The sequence below is a fragment of the Fusarium falciforme genome, chromosome 9 (assembly GCF_026873545.1).
Source record: "Fusarium falciforme chromosome 9, complete sequence".
NCBI lineage: Eukaryota > Fungi > Ascomycota > Sordariomycetes > Hypocreales > Nectriaceae > Fusarium > Fusarium falciforme.
The window spans coordinates 358,293-373,648 of NC_070552.1; the positions used below are offsets into that span (position 1 = coordinate 358,293).

Consider the following 15,356-nt stretch of genomic DNA (forward strand, 5'->3'; position numbering starts at 1 on the left):
CGAGGTAATATTAGCCTACGCTAATAATAAATAGCTAGATCGCCTAGCCTTCCGCATTGATCGCTTAAATAACCATAATCCATTCCTGGTTTCTAGGCTACACTAATTTCAGCTTTGAATGCCTTTCTAAACCTATGACGATTATTCTGCTTATAATTATGCCTATAAGAAAGCTAATCTCATTAAAGTTATAGAAATTATTTAATTAGATGCTATACTTTGCGATTATATTCCCTATAAGCCTAAATTAATTACGGATAATTATTAGGTCTTTATATTTAGCTCTCTAGTAATTATATTTACAAAAGAAACGCGTCTTGAGGTCTAAGTGCCGCTTAACGAAGTTATAAGCCTAATGCGTGCTAACTAATAATACATCGCGGTCGGCAAGTAATTAATTAGTTATTTCTTTTATACCACAAAGCCTAGGGGGGAATCCTCGCGAATCTAGATTAAGAATAAAGTGAATAAGGATCTCTTCCTCTAGATCGGATAGCTTATGTGATTTCTGGATAGTATTGCGTCGAGATTGGATGCCTTGCTAGCGGCGACGTAGTCGTCGCTTATTGACTATATAGGTACTTACGGCGCATTAGATGCTTAGTTTTGGGTTATTTTAAAGGGCCTAAAGGGCAAGAAGGGTTCTAGCTTCAATAGTAATAGCTAATATATTGGGTTATTGAGAATCAATTAATTAAATGAAAGGTTAGGTATAAGGTAGAAAAGTGCAGCGCTTACTTAATTGCGGCGCTTGCTTATTAAGTATGTTAAATATTAATTTTAATAATACTTTTAAATTACTTCCTTAGTTAATAAATTAAAATATATTAAAGTATTAATATTTATTATTAAAGGAATTATATAATATATTTCTAACTTACTTATATAAAATACTTCTTAAGCTTATTACTAAGTTATCTTTTCTTAAAAATATTAAAATATTTTATATATATCTAGCTTTAATAAGTATGTATTATAATAATTATATAAAAAACTTTAATTTAGTAATAATATAAATATTAATTTAAAGCTTTATATAAACTTAAAATACATATTATTTTAAGGTTTAAAAGTCTTATTTATATATTATTTATTATAAATATATAAATTAAATATAAATAAATAATAAAATAAGATAAAAACCAATAATAAAAAGAATATAGCTATAAATATAAAGTAATAAGTTTAATAGTAAGATACTTCTTACTTTTTTTTAATAATTAAAAGTATTACTTCTAAGACTTTATTATTAATATTTCTTTGTATTTTTAGTATTTTATTACTATTAAAAACTTTAAAAACAATATTATAAGTTTAATAATATTAATATATTTTAATATTTTATATAGGTTATTAGCCCCTAATAGCTATAAATATCTCTAATTTTTTTATTTACTTTTATATAAGTAAGACTTATATATTACTTTTACTTAGATATTCTTAAAGTAATATTTTTACATTTCTTATAAAGTTATAAAGTTATAATTATATTATATATTAGTTATATTTTAAGCTATTATAAAGACATATTACAAACTCATAAGTATTTATATATACTAATATATTATTACTTATAAAAGAGTTCCTAAGTCTCTTAATATAAAGTAATGCTTTTTAATAATCGTAAAATTTAATTATTTATTTTTATTAAAATACTAATAATAAAATACTATCTTAAAATAATTACTAATAGTTATTAATATTAAGCTTTTATTATCTAGCTTATAAGGTATTATATTTAACTATAGTATTTTACTTGTATTTAATAAATCCCTAAGGGCTTATATATACTACCCTTTTATATATCTAAGATAAGTTATTAATAATAATATTACGCTATTTTTTTATATTTAACATTATTAGTAACTTTATAAATACTTATTTTAAAATACTTTTAAGAATATATATCTCTTTATTTTTACTATTAAAATTACTATTAAACTTATAATTATTTATAGTTTATATATACTAGAATATTTATATTATATATTTAATTAAATAAATTTAATTAATTAAACCTATATACTTTTATATATTATAAAGTTTTAATCTAATACTAAACCCTACAATTAATACTTTTTAGAATAATAATACTTTAATATTAATTCTAAGAATTTATCCCTTAAAAGCCTAGAATATTAATAACTATTATATTTTAATATAATTATATTTACAGCTTTATAGCTAAATCTTAGCTAAATATACTAAGACTTCTTTATTCTTTTTATTTAATATTATAAAATATATTCATACTTATAATAAGAGTTATAACCTATGCCTTATATTAATTATATTATAAGCTCTTAGGAGATTCTTTTTATAAGTTAAATTGTAATTTTTTTCAAAACTTTCTAATAAAAGGCTTTTATAAAAATGGTTATTTCTTAATAATATTAAAGCTTTTATATAATACCTTAATCTAAGGTATAAAAATATTAAGATCTTATTTTATATTTAAGTATAGCTAGTAGTTCTAAGCTTATTATATATTTATATAATACTAATATTATATAAGAGGGTTTTTCTAATAAGTATTAAGATAATTATATTATATTATTATTTCCTTAATAAGTAATATATTTAAATATTTACTAAAGTACTTAATATTATAACCTTTATATAAAATAATAACTTACTAATATATAAAAAACCCTAAGAATTATAATAGGAGCTTATAAGAGTTTAATTATATATTTCTTAAAAACTTTATTTTTCTCTTTATATTTATATAAATACTATTTTATATAATATAATTTAAGATACCTAGGTAATTCTTATTAGTTAATATTATATAATATATTCTATAGGGATTAGTAATACTACTAGTTAATTAATAATTATTTCTAAAGACTTAAAGACATTAAGTTATTATATATTTAGGCATATTTATTTCAGTCTATACTATTAGAAATAAAGTGCCTAATGCAATAAGTTAAACGCAAAGCCAGGTACATAACCCTCTAGTACCAGCGGCATTGTATATTTAGATATATAGAGCTAGTAGTAGGATAGCTTAGTAGTGCTAACTAAATTGAGGAATTATTACCCTTTCTTAAAACCGTACTAATATAAAAGAGGAAATCATGACGGTTAAGTAATAATAGCATTATCTATTAAGGTTTAGAAAGCAGCCATAATAGAAATATAGATCTAATTAAAAAAAAATACATTCCTATGCTTTTTAGTAACTAGCCTTCCGGAAAGAATTATATAAGATAAGGAATCTTAGTTATTATATTAAAAACCTAAATACTTTATTAGAGAAATAGAACACACCAACCATATAGCTAAAATTCCTTATATGTCTTTCTTTTTTAGTAACTTTTAAAGAGGGATTTCACACACTTTCCCGTGATCTTAATATCATAGAAAATAATAAGGGCAACTAATCAATTGATAGTAATGATAATCACGCCGGAAATGAAAGCCCAAAGCTCCCCTTTCTCAACCTGACTGGTGAGAAGCTGATGGTGGCCAGAGGCAGCTGCCTCTTGCCCTTTTTCTACGTACAGGAAATTGCCCAATGGCCCAAAACGGCTTAGCACCTATTTCCCCCCAACTCAATACTACCCCCCCCTAGCGTTTAATAGGACACTTGCAACTAGTAACAAAGGGAGAGCAATCGCAGCACACGGGATCCTTAGCCCAAGTGATATGAGCGCCAAGGTTATACATATGGTTCAGCGAGTTATACTCTGAGTACACCCTATTGACCCTGCTGGTCTTAGGGTTCACGAACACCATGTGGATGCCATAGGTGCGGCTTACGGTTGGGTACTCAGGGATGGAAAAGTCGCCCTTCCAGAAGAAGGTGAATGTATTGCAACCGTAGATGACTAGTTCCCTCTTCCATTGGTTAGGATTATTCTTGCGGATGGAAGCCTTGATGAACTGGGCGCGATTTTCAAAGATCGGGGGAAAACTGTCGGCCTGTGAGGAAGTATTAGAATATGTCCTCGGACTTGACACAAAGCTTGAGACAATAGGCAATATACCTTGGCCCATTTCTCGATATTCTTCTCAAGGCCACCGCTTACGGCAGTGGTTATCCACCATCGGGTCTGGGAGTAGATCTTGAGGTCCTCGTCGAAGGTCTTCCTGGCCGTCCTGCCGCCGTCTTCGATACCTGAGAAGGTCGAGATGTACTGGTCGAGAAGGACCTCGAGCTTGCTGCGGGGGACGCACTTCGCAGCCTTGCCTTCATACGGGTTTTCATTGGTTTCTTCAATGTAATGCTTGTGGTATTCGTACTTGGACAGGTGAGAAGTGTCCCCGTGGTGGGTGAAGCCCTCCGCGCCGTTGTCGGCGTCGTTAGAGTGCTTGCGGCGGATGCTGGAGGCCGTGGCCGAGAGGGCGCACGCCAGGACGGAGAGAACGAGGGATGCCTTCATTGTGAATTGTTAAACCTTTGGTATGGTTGTCAAGATGAACGAGCGTGTGTTTTCTGACTGTCAATTAGTCAACTGGCACAAGGGAGCTATCTCGCAGCCGGCGTCTCTTTCGAGATACTTATAGACTCAGACTCCCAGGCCCCAACGAAGCTCTGGGAGCGCCACCGTGAAGGCCTCGGCGTAAGTTTAAGCTATTAAAACTCTAGATCCTTGCCTTCTGATGGTCACTGTGGCAAAGTCCAGTCTGAATGGCTGCAATGAGCGAGTTGCTGATTTGGAACTCGTATCTCTTGGCCCACCCTGAGTTGGGTACTGGATCACAGTTAAACCTAAAACACACACTTCCATTCCAATCAACAGATATCAATAGTGAGTAATGAGTGAAGGGCTACAATGCACTCCCCCTACAACTTATAGCTCATTCTGCAGTTCATGCGTTTCATCCATTCCGTTGGTTTACACCGCCAATATTCACAAGCCACTCGTCTCCAGCGACATTCCCCAATGTCCAAAATGGAAGTCTTCAGGCCTCACAGGGCTCTGTTGAAACGAGTGCTTAACTAATTGATGAACGGCCACTCCCCTCGTGAACACCGACCTGGACGCCCCCAGGTCTCATCGCGGCGGGCATTAGCTCCAGGAGCTAAAGCTAACGCGGTCTCTGTTAGTCCTTGTGACGAGGATCCCCGACGCTCGACGGATCATGGCGATTGGGTTTGATTCGTGACCTTCTCATCTGATGACCAGTGTCTCACATTGGCGTCACGCGGACAAACCGCTAAAATCTGGGATGCCATGACTGGCCATAATTAGGCGACGCTTGCGGGCCGTGCCTCGGAGCTTATTTAGTGGCCTTGCGGAGGGATTTAAATACTATTACAAGTATTAGGAATTACTATGTATAACTACGCTTTCGCTAACCCTACCTTAATAATTATAGCTTATATTAGCTAGTAACTAATAATAAACATAAGTCCTAATTAATAATTAATATAATAACTACTAAAATAATTATAATAAGTTAAAAATATAAAAGTAATATAATACATATATTTTATATATTTTATAATATTTCGTAAGAGTACTAAATATATTAAAAATAATATATCAAGTTATTACTTTAAGTTATTTTATTACTTTATTTATTATTTCTTAATTAATCAACTTATTATGGAATATTTCTTATAGCTCTAGATAATATAATAAGGTTCTACTATAGTTTACTGCTCATTGCGGTTTAGTCCGTGGTAGCAGTATTAATAACGCAAATATACGTCTAAGCCGCATTAAGCGCGACCAAATCTAGAGGAAGGTACCCGTTGTGATTATTGGCAAGAACTACACAGGCCACTAAGTGCGGTTCTCTCCCTACTTCTATCTTAGTCCGGCCACAGGATGCTTGTCAGTCTCAGCTGAGAGTAGGCTACAATTGATGTCACGTATAACGCAAGCATATCCTCTTTGCTGCTCTCATCTGGTTGCAATGTGGTGCCAAGGAATTTACAGGGGCAGGCGGGAAACAGAGGTGCGAGCGCGGGGCAAAGAGGCCAGGACAGTTAAAGTGGCCGCCAGCGCCCGCCCGACATGTCGCATGGCTGTTCTCTCACACATTACCCCACCCCACCTTCATACTTTGGGTTATCTACGAGATCATGGTGACACGCCAACCTCAATATGAGACAAAACAAGATCAGAAGACGGAGAGCGACCCCAGACAATCTCTTACCATGCTACCATCAGCATCCCCATCTGCTTATGAGCCGCTCAGCCAGCATATAGACTGCACGCGGCTGGTAAGGATCGAACCAGCCACGACAGACGATGATCCCATCATCTGCAGTTTGTTCGAGGTCGAGTTCCGTGAGAAGCCCAAGTTCTATGCGCTCTCATGCATGTGGGGAGATGGCCCAGCCCAATGCAGAGAGTGAAAGTTCTCGATGGTGAGATGAAGGAGCACGCTTGGCACTCTTCAACTGGAAAGCTCTAAACATCGTAACCCAGCCCCTTGTCTAGGAGGTTGCTAACTGACTAGTGAATGGTTGCGTCTCGCTTTGGAATGCACGTAAATTAGACAAGTTAGTTTTTACATGGCATCGTTTCAAATGGGTTCCGATGCACAGACCTTGGATGTGCATTGCATCTTGCTTCGCCGAAATGATCGAATGTTGAAGTGTTGGCTCAACGAACGCAACAGACCAACGCGGTCGACTAACAGAGTGATATTAGACTAATGAAAGCCGAAACAAGGCGGATATGCATTGGCGCTGTTCCTTCCGTGCAATTATCGTGTTTCCGAGTGATAGTAAATGGACTTTAAGAGACGCGACGCATATATAGACGACCTAGCAACATGCACAGACTAGTTTCTATGTAATTGAACGAATTACTAGCACCACTGCGTATCGTAGGGATCGAGATAGGATGAGTCTTGCGTGCCTAGGCTCTCTTACTTTACTATAGTCGCGGACCTGGAGCCGAAGGGGCCGGTGCCACGGCGAACCTCTTTGGATCATAGTTCTTGGGCCAGATACCATTCTTCCCCGGGGCAATAATGCCCTTTGGATCCAGAGCATTCTTGATGAGGGTATTCAAGTGCATCTGTGCATTGTTGTTGAAGTTATATGTTCCCGCAATCTGATCCATTAGGGCCAAGTGTGTGCGGTACTCTCCCCAGCCCTTCCTCGCTGCGTCGTCTATAAGCGTGCTGATAAGCTGGTGTGCGCGGCGACATGAATCCTCATCGGCCCTGTCAAAAACAAGGCAAACAATATGATGCATCTCACGCATGCCAATAACAAAGGTACCGATGAAATCGAAGTTAGCTTCCTCGCAACGGCTCCGAGTCAGCTGGTATTGCGCCATAGCATCGTCACCGGTGACTTTGGCGATAGGTGAGAAGAAGAGATGTGCGCCGTTAGGTAGCCAGTTCCTTATAAGTTAGTCAGCTGCGAGAAATATTGCTCTAGAGTTTAGAAGACTTACACCCATTCTAGCTCTGTGTAGGTGGGAATACCTTGAAGCGTAAGATGCCGAGTTTGTAGGACGACATTATCAGGCATATCCTCTGGGAAGTAGAACTTCACACCAGGGATAGCTGAGAAGGCATTCTTCACAACCTCCCACATAACCATCCTGACTGGTTCGGGGCCATAAAGCGCGCCATAAAAGTTCCAGCGCCCAAGGTTTAATTTCTTTGCAATTTCATCAAGTTCCAAGTCATTGAGAGGCTTCTTTGAAGATGTGTATGATGCGCGATTACCCTTATGACAACTGTGAGTAACATATGGGAAGGATAATAGGAGCTTGCTTCACACACCATGACAGCTGCATCGAGTAGAATATGTCTAAGGGTCGGAACGTTCTGGAGGACCATTGAAGTTCGAAGTGGTCTGATGATCTCGATGGCCTGGTGTAGATCCTTATCCTTAGGAATGGTAATTAGGTAGGATTGATAGCCACCGGGGTTAACCATGAGCCAAATACCCATCTTCACTACAATTCCGAGGGAAGATTGACTGAAGATCCCATCATTATATGGGCCGAATCCATAGTTGAAAAGCTGCCAGGCCGAATTAGGCTCTTGTTCGTACGGCGGTGCGTTGGGATCTGCATCAGGGTTTGGGAGTGCACCCATTCCCGTGCGAACCAGCGTTCCATCCGGGAGGATAACTAGCAGGAGCATTAGCTATGAAGATCTATAAAGTCTGGTTAGTGTTAATGCCTACCTTCCATGCCGCAATGCATCATAAAGTGGTCCCCTGGCTTATTAGCAGCTTGTCATTATAACTGGCTATGAGCAGCGGTCTTCATACCATATGGCGTATAGCCCACGCCTCTTTCAATTGTGTTTCCCAGAACAGAGCCTCCTCCCAGGTCCGGTACATCAATCCAGAGCTTATCACGGAGATTATTATCGACCAAGTACTGATGGAGATCTGCAAACGTCACTCCAGGTTCGACCAATGCGTATGCTCCCTCAACATCAACTTTCAAAACCTTATTCATATGTTTTCCAAGGTCAATAGCAATAGATCCAGGGACTCGGGGCGCCGCTCCCCCATACCCGATATTCCGGCCAATAGATAAGGGCCAAAGGGGAATCTCGAACTTATTGCATAGCCTAACAATGGCTTGGACTTCGGCGACATCGCGCGGGGTAATAAGTGCCGAGGATATGAAATGCTCTGGACCAGTGAGGTGGAACATATCATGGACCTTGCTCTGGTCAAGGTAGTCCCGTTTGTTGCATTGCTCGCTGCTGCTGACGATGGTGACATTCTCGGATCCGCTGATCTCCTTGACCGCAACAATGAACTCCTGGAAGGTAGTGCTGGATGTTCCTGGGGGTAGGACCAAGGGGTTGACAGTGGCTTGGTCCGTCTGCTCATGCTGCGCGGCCGCAGGGGCCTGTTTCGAGTTGGATTCTCGACGGCCGGACATGTTCGGCAGGAAAGATTGATGCAAGTTTATGAGGCAAGGGCTAAGCTGAAATGGCTGGAACAGAAAGATGGTAAAATATTGGATGTCTGTGGTCATCCGCCCCAAAATATATCTATCCCTTTGGTACAGGCTGCAAGGTCGAGGAGAGGAGTGAGTCGTCATGTCCCGCAGATTCCCGACCCGCTACGGGGCGGTCCTGGGGTGGCAAAAGCCGCTGTGAGTGGCATTTTCCCGTCTCTGCAGCCAGCCATCCGACACAGCCACGAAATCTGATTCCCCTCCCCCACAGAGGGGGTGGGAAAATGCCGTGCTGTGACCAGGATCAACAAAGCCGCGTGGAGGTGGGAAATTATCCGACAGATGACGAACACCGCGTGAGGAGCACGGGGCTGATCAACGCTAATCTAAGCCAGTTTGCACGGGTCATGTGTCGCAACAAGCTGAGAGCAGCAACGCCAGAATCCCAAGGACTCTAGTTAGCTAGAAGTGTTGTAACATCTCCACAAATGAGTAAGCCAACTTCCAGTGAAGGAAGCCTTTGTACAGAGTATGGTCAAGGACGTGGTGAGATTGTCTATCGTGAGAGTATTTCTTTTTCCGCAAGAAAGCATAGGCAAATATATATATATATAAAGAATAAATAAAGCTTAACTTTCATAATTGCTTTCTGATGTCTAAACGACGCAAAATTGTGGAGTCCAGGACCAGTTCATTAACCTGGAGCTATCAGAGAAGGAGTATCCATTTCTCCATGCTTTGTGGAGGCCATACGAGTCCTTTCAAACGCAGACTCCCATGCGGCTGATGCTCTTTCCTTTTAAGCGTGCTAAAAGAAAATCACGTCGACAATCAAACTACTGTGCTTTGGTGTTCCAAGGCGTCGCCTCTTCGATCACCTCGGCATCTTGGTACCAGAAGAACTGAGGGTGTTAGGTGTGCCCAACCGTGGTCACGTTTGTTAATATTACAGCTTCTTACTGAGGAACAGAAAGAATCCCAGACTTTCCCTCATTAGAAGAGACATCTGGAGCTTCATTGTTTCCTCTCCCCCTGGGTTATCCGCGATCCATCTGTCAGGGCAGAATTTGTCTGAATCGGAGCCAATGGTTTCTCGCCATCGATTCACGCTTCCTGGGCTGACACTATAAACAGTGACTTTGGAGATAAAATATGGTGTGAGTTGATAGCCTTGAGGCTGTGCTTTTCAAGGGAATTGACTTGGTATTGGCTGGAATGGTGCAGCTGAGTGTTTTCGGAAACGACAGCAGGCAGATATGGCAGCTTTTCTGCCTCCTTGAAGGAAATCTCACGCTCTTCTTCACCTAAATTCAGGGCTCGGTGAGTTTCATCAATTTCCTCCGCCAGCCTTGTCTTCGTAAGGGGTCTTTGACAAGATGCCCGGGACCAGCTACGATGGCGATGGCTTGCACCCAGGATATTCACGCCTGGGGTCATGGTCTTTCTCTTCACTGGTAGTCCCTGGGGGTCTTTATCTTGGATTAAATGCTGAATATGGTCTCTCCGTTGACTGTCGTGGAGGCCGTGTGTCATCCTTGGCTCTGCTGTCCAGCCACTCTAGGAAAACATGGAAAGCATTCAGACGATTGTCATTTTAGAGATAATGCAGGTGTTAAGCTACAGCGCGCTCTGATTGCCCCGCTTAAGGGGCTGCGCGCTGTCATATCACCGCATTAAGCGATGCCCTCATTTTCAGATAAAATGAGGCTCTTTTAACTACCGTTTTTCATGCTTCAAGGTGACCGCAGGCACTCTGTAAGACAGCAGGTACCTTATCATTTTGACTATGCACCGAAGCAGCGAGTGGCTTACTGATTATTCTCTTACCTTAGTCACCTTCTTGCCGTGGCCGTAGGAAGTCGTGATTCCATCTTCTCAGGTAAAGCTAACTTTGCCAGGAGATATTCAGATGACTTGTCCATTCTGGCGGTGAAGTTCTTTGACGTCGCCGTGCTAGGTCCTTCAGGAATATATGAGACCTTCAGAACTTGCTCGACGTAGCCAGGAACGAGACGAGAATCTATCGCGTGAGACCATCAGGATGATGGCATTTACCTCAGGTCTCGGCATCACGGCATGTTGTAAATACTTACACCTACCAAGACATTCAGGGTACAATATGATTCTGAAAAAAAGGTAGAAACAAACTTCATCTACGCAGATGCTCTTTTGGTTTGCAATATTGACAAGTTTTCTTTTGTAGGAAAGATCTATTTCCATAAATCTCTACTCGTGCAAACAGCAAATTGCCACTCGACCTTACCAAGCTTATTCATACGTAAAGACGTGTCAAAGCTTGAGCACAACCTTGCCGGTATTCTGCCAATGTTAGAAATGGTTGCAAATAGACGGCGTGTCACTCACAGCGGCAGACTTTTTGGCAGCCTGATCGAGTTCCTTGAAGCCCAGCAAGTTCACTTTTGGTTTCACAACCCCTCTCCTAACAAACTCAAGAGCCTCCAACGTTTCAGTTCGCGTGCCCACCAGTGTACCAACAACTGTGATACCTCTATCGATGACCATGAGGGGGTGCAAGTTCATGGCTTGGTCTGGTGGAGGTATACCTACACAGACTAGCGTGCCAAGGACCGCGAGGATATCAAGCGCGCCCTGATAAGCTTTCCCGGATCCTGCCGTGACGATGACTGCACTTGCTCCGGCCTCATCCGGAGTCAACTTCCTTAGAGTCGCTGCCATATCTGGATCAGATGCGTCGAAGTATACTTCCGCTCCCATCGCAAGACAGAGCTCCTTAGCAGGCCCAATGTCAATAGCAGCCACGCGATAGCCCATTGACTTGGCGTACTGGACTGCCAGTCCCCCGACACCACCGCCTGCACCTATAATCGCGACCCATTCCCCCGGCACAGCCCTACAAATCTTCAAGGCCTTATACGCAGTGACTCCACCGCATAGGATAGGCGCAACTAACTCATCTGGCAGGTTAGGGTCGTTTGGGATCTTTAAGACATAGCGGCTAGGCACGACGCAGTACTCGGCAAAGGTCCCATCCCACTTGCGGCCCGAATTCTGTTGCTCTAGGCACCGAGTTTCACCCCCAGGATGGCGGCAACAAGGGCACTGGCCACAGACGTCACGGACCCACGCAATACCGACTCGGTCGCCAGCTTTGATAGTAGTCGGGTTTACGCCGGAGCCGACCTGAACTACGCAGCCAACGCCTTCATGGCCGAGGACATCACGGCATGGGCCAAGATGACCGGCCGCGAGCGATAAGTCGGTGCCACATACGCCGGTGACGGAGACCTTCACGAGAACTTCCCAAGGGCGGAGTGATGGGATTGTCGTCGATCGGATTTCGAAAATGAAGCCGGAGCCTGAGCGCTGTTCTTGTGTGAGACGGTAACTCAGGGTGCTTGGAGGACAAAGGTCAAGTATGGCATTGGACTTGACTCACCACTACAACCGCAACTTTGTGGCTGGACTCTTGCTTGTTTGCCATCGCAGTTGCCAGGTACTCGATAGATGATGGTTGCGTCTGTTGTTGGTCTCAGAAGGTGCAGTTGTAGTATTTCACGTCTGTGAGAGGACCAGCACTGATATCGCCTAAAATTGCTATTTACCCAACGCGAGAAACTCATTATATGACAAGCCAGAAGCATCGATGAAATACCGAGGTGACGAGAAGACCCGAGAGCTAAGTCCTCGCTGCCCCAGATTGCCCACTCCAACAGTCGGAGGTGGGGAAAAGCCCGGTGGAGAGATTGCCGAGACCTAAGACCCCATAGGGTTAGTACCCGTGATTCTATTGGTTTCACTGGTCTTCTCAGGGGTGAGCATTTTGCAGCTTCATTGGCAGCTTTACCCCACCCAGAGACCTCGCCTCCGTCGATCACATGAGCGTCTCAAGAGTGACACTTGCATCAATATTCCAGATGCCTTAACATGCTGCACCACCCCAACGTCGCGATTTCTAACGGTATCCAGGTGTCTACGGGGTTGGCTTTAAATTCTGTCATGTATTAATGACTGTGTTCCTTGTTACTGTGGCTGACACCCCCTTCAAGAGAAGTGTCAGCAAGATCAACGACGTGTCGCCACTGGGGACATTGTGACATCCAAGGTGATGTACACCACTCAACATGGTGTGCACAAGGGCGTTTCTACGCTAGGCCAAGCGCCTCGTCCGGAACCAAGCAAGGTGAATATGGGCCAGGCGCGTGCTGCAGTTGTGTTTCCACCACATGCCATTTCGGAGCATTGTTTGAACCAAGCCTTTTCTATGGAGGGCCAATTCACATCCCATCACCTGTGCCGAGATCTATTGCTGAGCAATTCTGGGAGCTGAATAGAACCTGCTGCGCTACAACCCTCACCAGGTTGCTCGAAATGCGGGTATGGTTCGGTGATACCAGACCGAGGCCCGTCGTGGCAACAAGGGAGGAAACTGATCAAGGTGACAACCCAGCCAAATTAGTCTCCTGGTTTTCAAGGGATGGACCCAGCAGAGGTTTTGACCGGAACATGGATGACGGACACGGATTCAGAGTGAGTGCCCACTTAGTATTCTTCTCTATACCTGTTACTCTTGAAGTTGGTTGCAAGTGCTCCGTGTCAGAGGCTTGTAAGCCCTACAGCATCACTACACCTTCGATTTGTACAAATGAATCACCTTCGGCTTGCAATATGCAAGCAAACCCTTTCGGCCCCATTCACCGCCTAATCCGCTCTCCTTGTAACCACTAAGATGGGCCTGTGGCAGAGGCCTCTCAAAGCCGTTGATCCAAACAGTTCCGGCTTCGATCTGATCTGCCAGTCGTCCAGCCCGGTCAACATCCCTTGACCAAACAGCTCCTCCAAGGCCAGAAGGACCACTGTTGGCTCGTCTGATGACATCGTCTTCATTCCTCCATTTGAGTAGCGGAACAATTGGGCCTAACCGGTCTTATTAGCATAGGAACAATGAGGTAGCCAAGGAGCGTACCGAATGCTTCGCCCGTGACGGCGAGGGCATTATCCGGGGGGTTGTCGATGATCGCAGGCTGAATTATGAAGTCGTCGTCCGAATCCTTCGGGTTACAGCCAAGCGCAAACTTGTAACCATTTCGACTTGAATCCTCAAAGAAGCCCTTGACAATGTTATACTGCATCTCGTTCTGAATGGGACCGAGCATGATGCCTGACTCCAATGTGGAAGTTGGTGCCACCTTCCACTGCTTCACTGTTTCGACCATTACCTTCAGGAACTCATCATAGATGTCTTCATGCACGAAGATTCTTTTGCTCGCCACACAGAGCTGTCCCGAGTTCATGAAGGATCCAAGTGCCACCTGAGGTGCGACAACCTTGGGGTCGGTATCAGGGCAGATGATGCTCGCGTTGTTCCCCCCGAGCTCTAAGGTGACTGGCTTCAGGAGCCTTCCTGCCACTTCTGCTATCTTCTTTCCCGAGGCGGTCGAGCCGGTGAAACTGATCTTGTCGATTCCAGCATGACTACACAGCGCGGGTCCCAATTTCTCGTCGCCATTTAGAGCCTGGAGAACACCGGCGGGAAAGACGCTCTGGAATAGTTCGACAACTTTTAAGATAGAGTATGGCGTAAAAGGAGACGGCTTGACTATGACGCAATTTCCAGTAACCAAAGCCGCGGCGATCTTGCCGATCGCAAGGACCAAGGGGTAGTTCCAAGGGCAAATCGCCACCACTACGCCCAAGGGCTTCTCATGGATACTGAGTTTGAGTTCGTTGTCATCCTGGATGATCACTTCCTCAATGGGCCCCTGAGAAGCTGGGCACTGTCAGCGTACTTCTTAAATTGGGGTTAAATACTCCGTAGCTGGCTTACCATTATATTGCAAAAAGTTGGCCGAGTGGTCGATCTCGAGATGGGAGAACTCGATCTACAACGGATCATCAGCATTAGATGTTGCAGCTTCAGCATGTATTCTAGTCACCGGCTTTCCCCCTTCTTTTGTAAGCAATGTTGCCAACTTCGACCTGTGGGCAACAAGGATATCGCGTGCGGCGACAAGGGAATCTTGACGCTGCGACCATGACGACTGGGACCAATCCTTGAAGGCGATTCTGGCCGATGCTATTGCACGCTCGACATCTTCCAGCGACGCCACTGGCACATCCCAGAGTTTCTGTCTGGTTGATGGATTGGTACCCTGGGTGACTTGCAGCCCCGATGTCGGATTGCCACCCACAGTGTTGGCAAAGGAGCTGAACACGTCCATAGTGTGTTTGCGCAAGGCGTTCAACACAGTAAAACATCAACACTGAGTAAGTGCATTGGTTCTGCCATCCGAGACATCCCTAGGGCCTACATTAAATAAACAGAACTCGCCCTTTATCAACTGCTTTCCCCCTCTTCCTGTAGACAACGTGAGGGGAATTTTCCGCTGGACCCTACTGGTTAAAGTCAACAGCCTACCCTACTGCGGACTAGCTGACTTCTGCCGCTGGTGCTCGGACCCTCCCTTTATGGGTAATGGTACAACGAAGCACTGAAACAGAAAAAGGACCACTACGTTTCAATGCCGG

General features: G+C 43.1%; 4 protein-coding genes across 4 annotated transcripts; all 4 read right to left on the bottom strand.

Annotated features, from left to right (window-relative positions):
- Nucleotides 1-3,576: 3,576 nt before the first annotated feature.
- NCS54_01100700 (Hypothetical protein) lies at nt 3,577-4,391 on the bottom strand (the record flags this gene model as incomplete). The annotated part of the gene is made up of 2 exons (XM_053156294.1): nt 3,577-3,930; nt 3,996-4,391. The coding sequence occupies 2 exons, from the start codon at nt 4,389-4,391 to the stop codon at nt 3,577-3,579; spliced, it is 750 nt and encodes a 249-aa protein (XP_053012269.1).
- A 2,454-nt stretch (nt 4,392-6,845) lies between these two features.
- Nucleotides 6,846-8,831, bottom strand: NCS54_01100800 (FAD-binding PCMH-type domain-containing protein; the record flags this gene model as incomplete). The annotated part of the gene is made up of 5 exons (XM_053156295.1): nt 6,846-7,320; nt 7,374-7,651; nt 7,708-8,060; nt 8,117-8,149; nt 8,204-8,831. 5 exons carry the CDS (start codon nt 8,829-8,831, stop codon nt 6,846-6,848), a joined length of 1,767 nt encoding a protein of 588 aa, XP_053012270.1.
- A 2,307-nt stretch (nt 8,832-11,138) lies between these two features.
- Nucleotides 11,139-12,312, bottom strand: NCS54_01100900 (Alcohol dehydrogenase; the record flags this gene model as incomplete). Its single annotated transcript, XM_053156296.1, has 3 exons — nt 11,139-11,168; nt 11,214-12,194; nt 12,268-12,312. The coding sequence occupies 3 exons, from the start codon at nt 12,310-12,312 to the stop codon at nt 11,139-11,141; spliced, it is 1,056 nt and encodes a 351-aa protein (XP_053012271.1).
- Nucleotides 12,313-13,452: 1,140 nt separating this feature from the next.
- On the bottom strand, nt 13,453-15,049 carry NCS54_01101000 (Hypothetical protein; the record flags this gene model as incomplete). Its single annotated transcript, XM_053156297.1, has 4 exons — nt 13,453-13,745; nt 13,795-14,598; nt 14,656-14,710; nt 14,765-15,049. The coding sequence occupies 4 exons, from the start codon at nt 15,047-15,049 to the stop codon at nt 13,453-13,455; spliced, it is 1,437 nt and encodes a 478-aa protein (XP_053012272.1).
- Between the last annotated feature and the right edge of the window lie 307 nt (nt 15,050-15,356).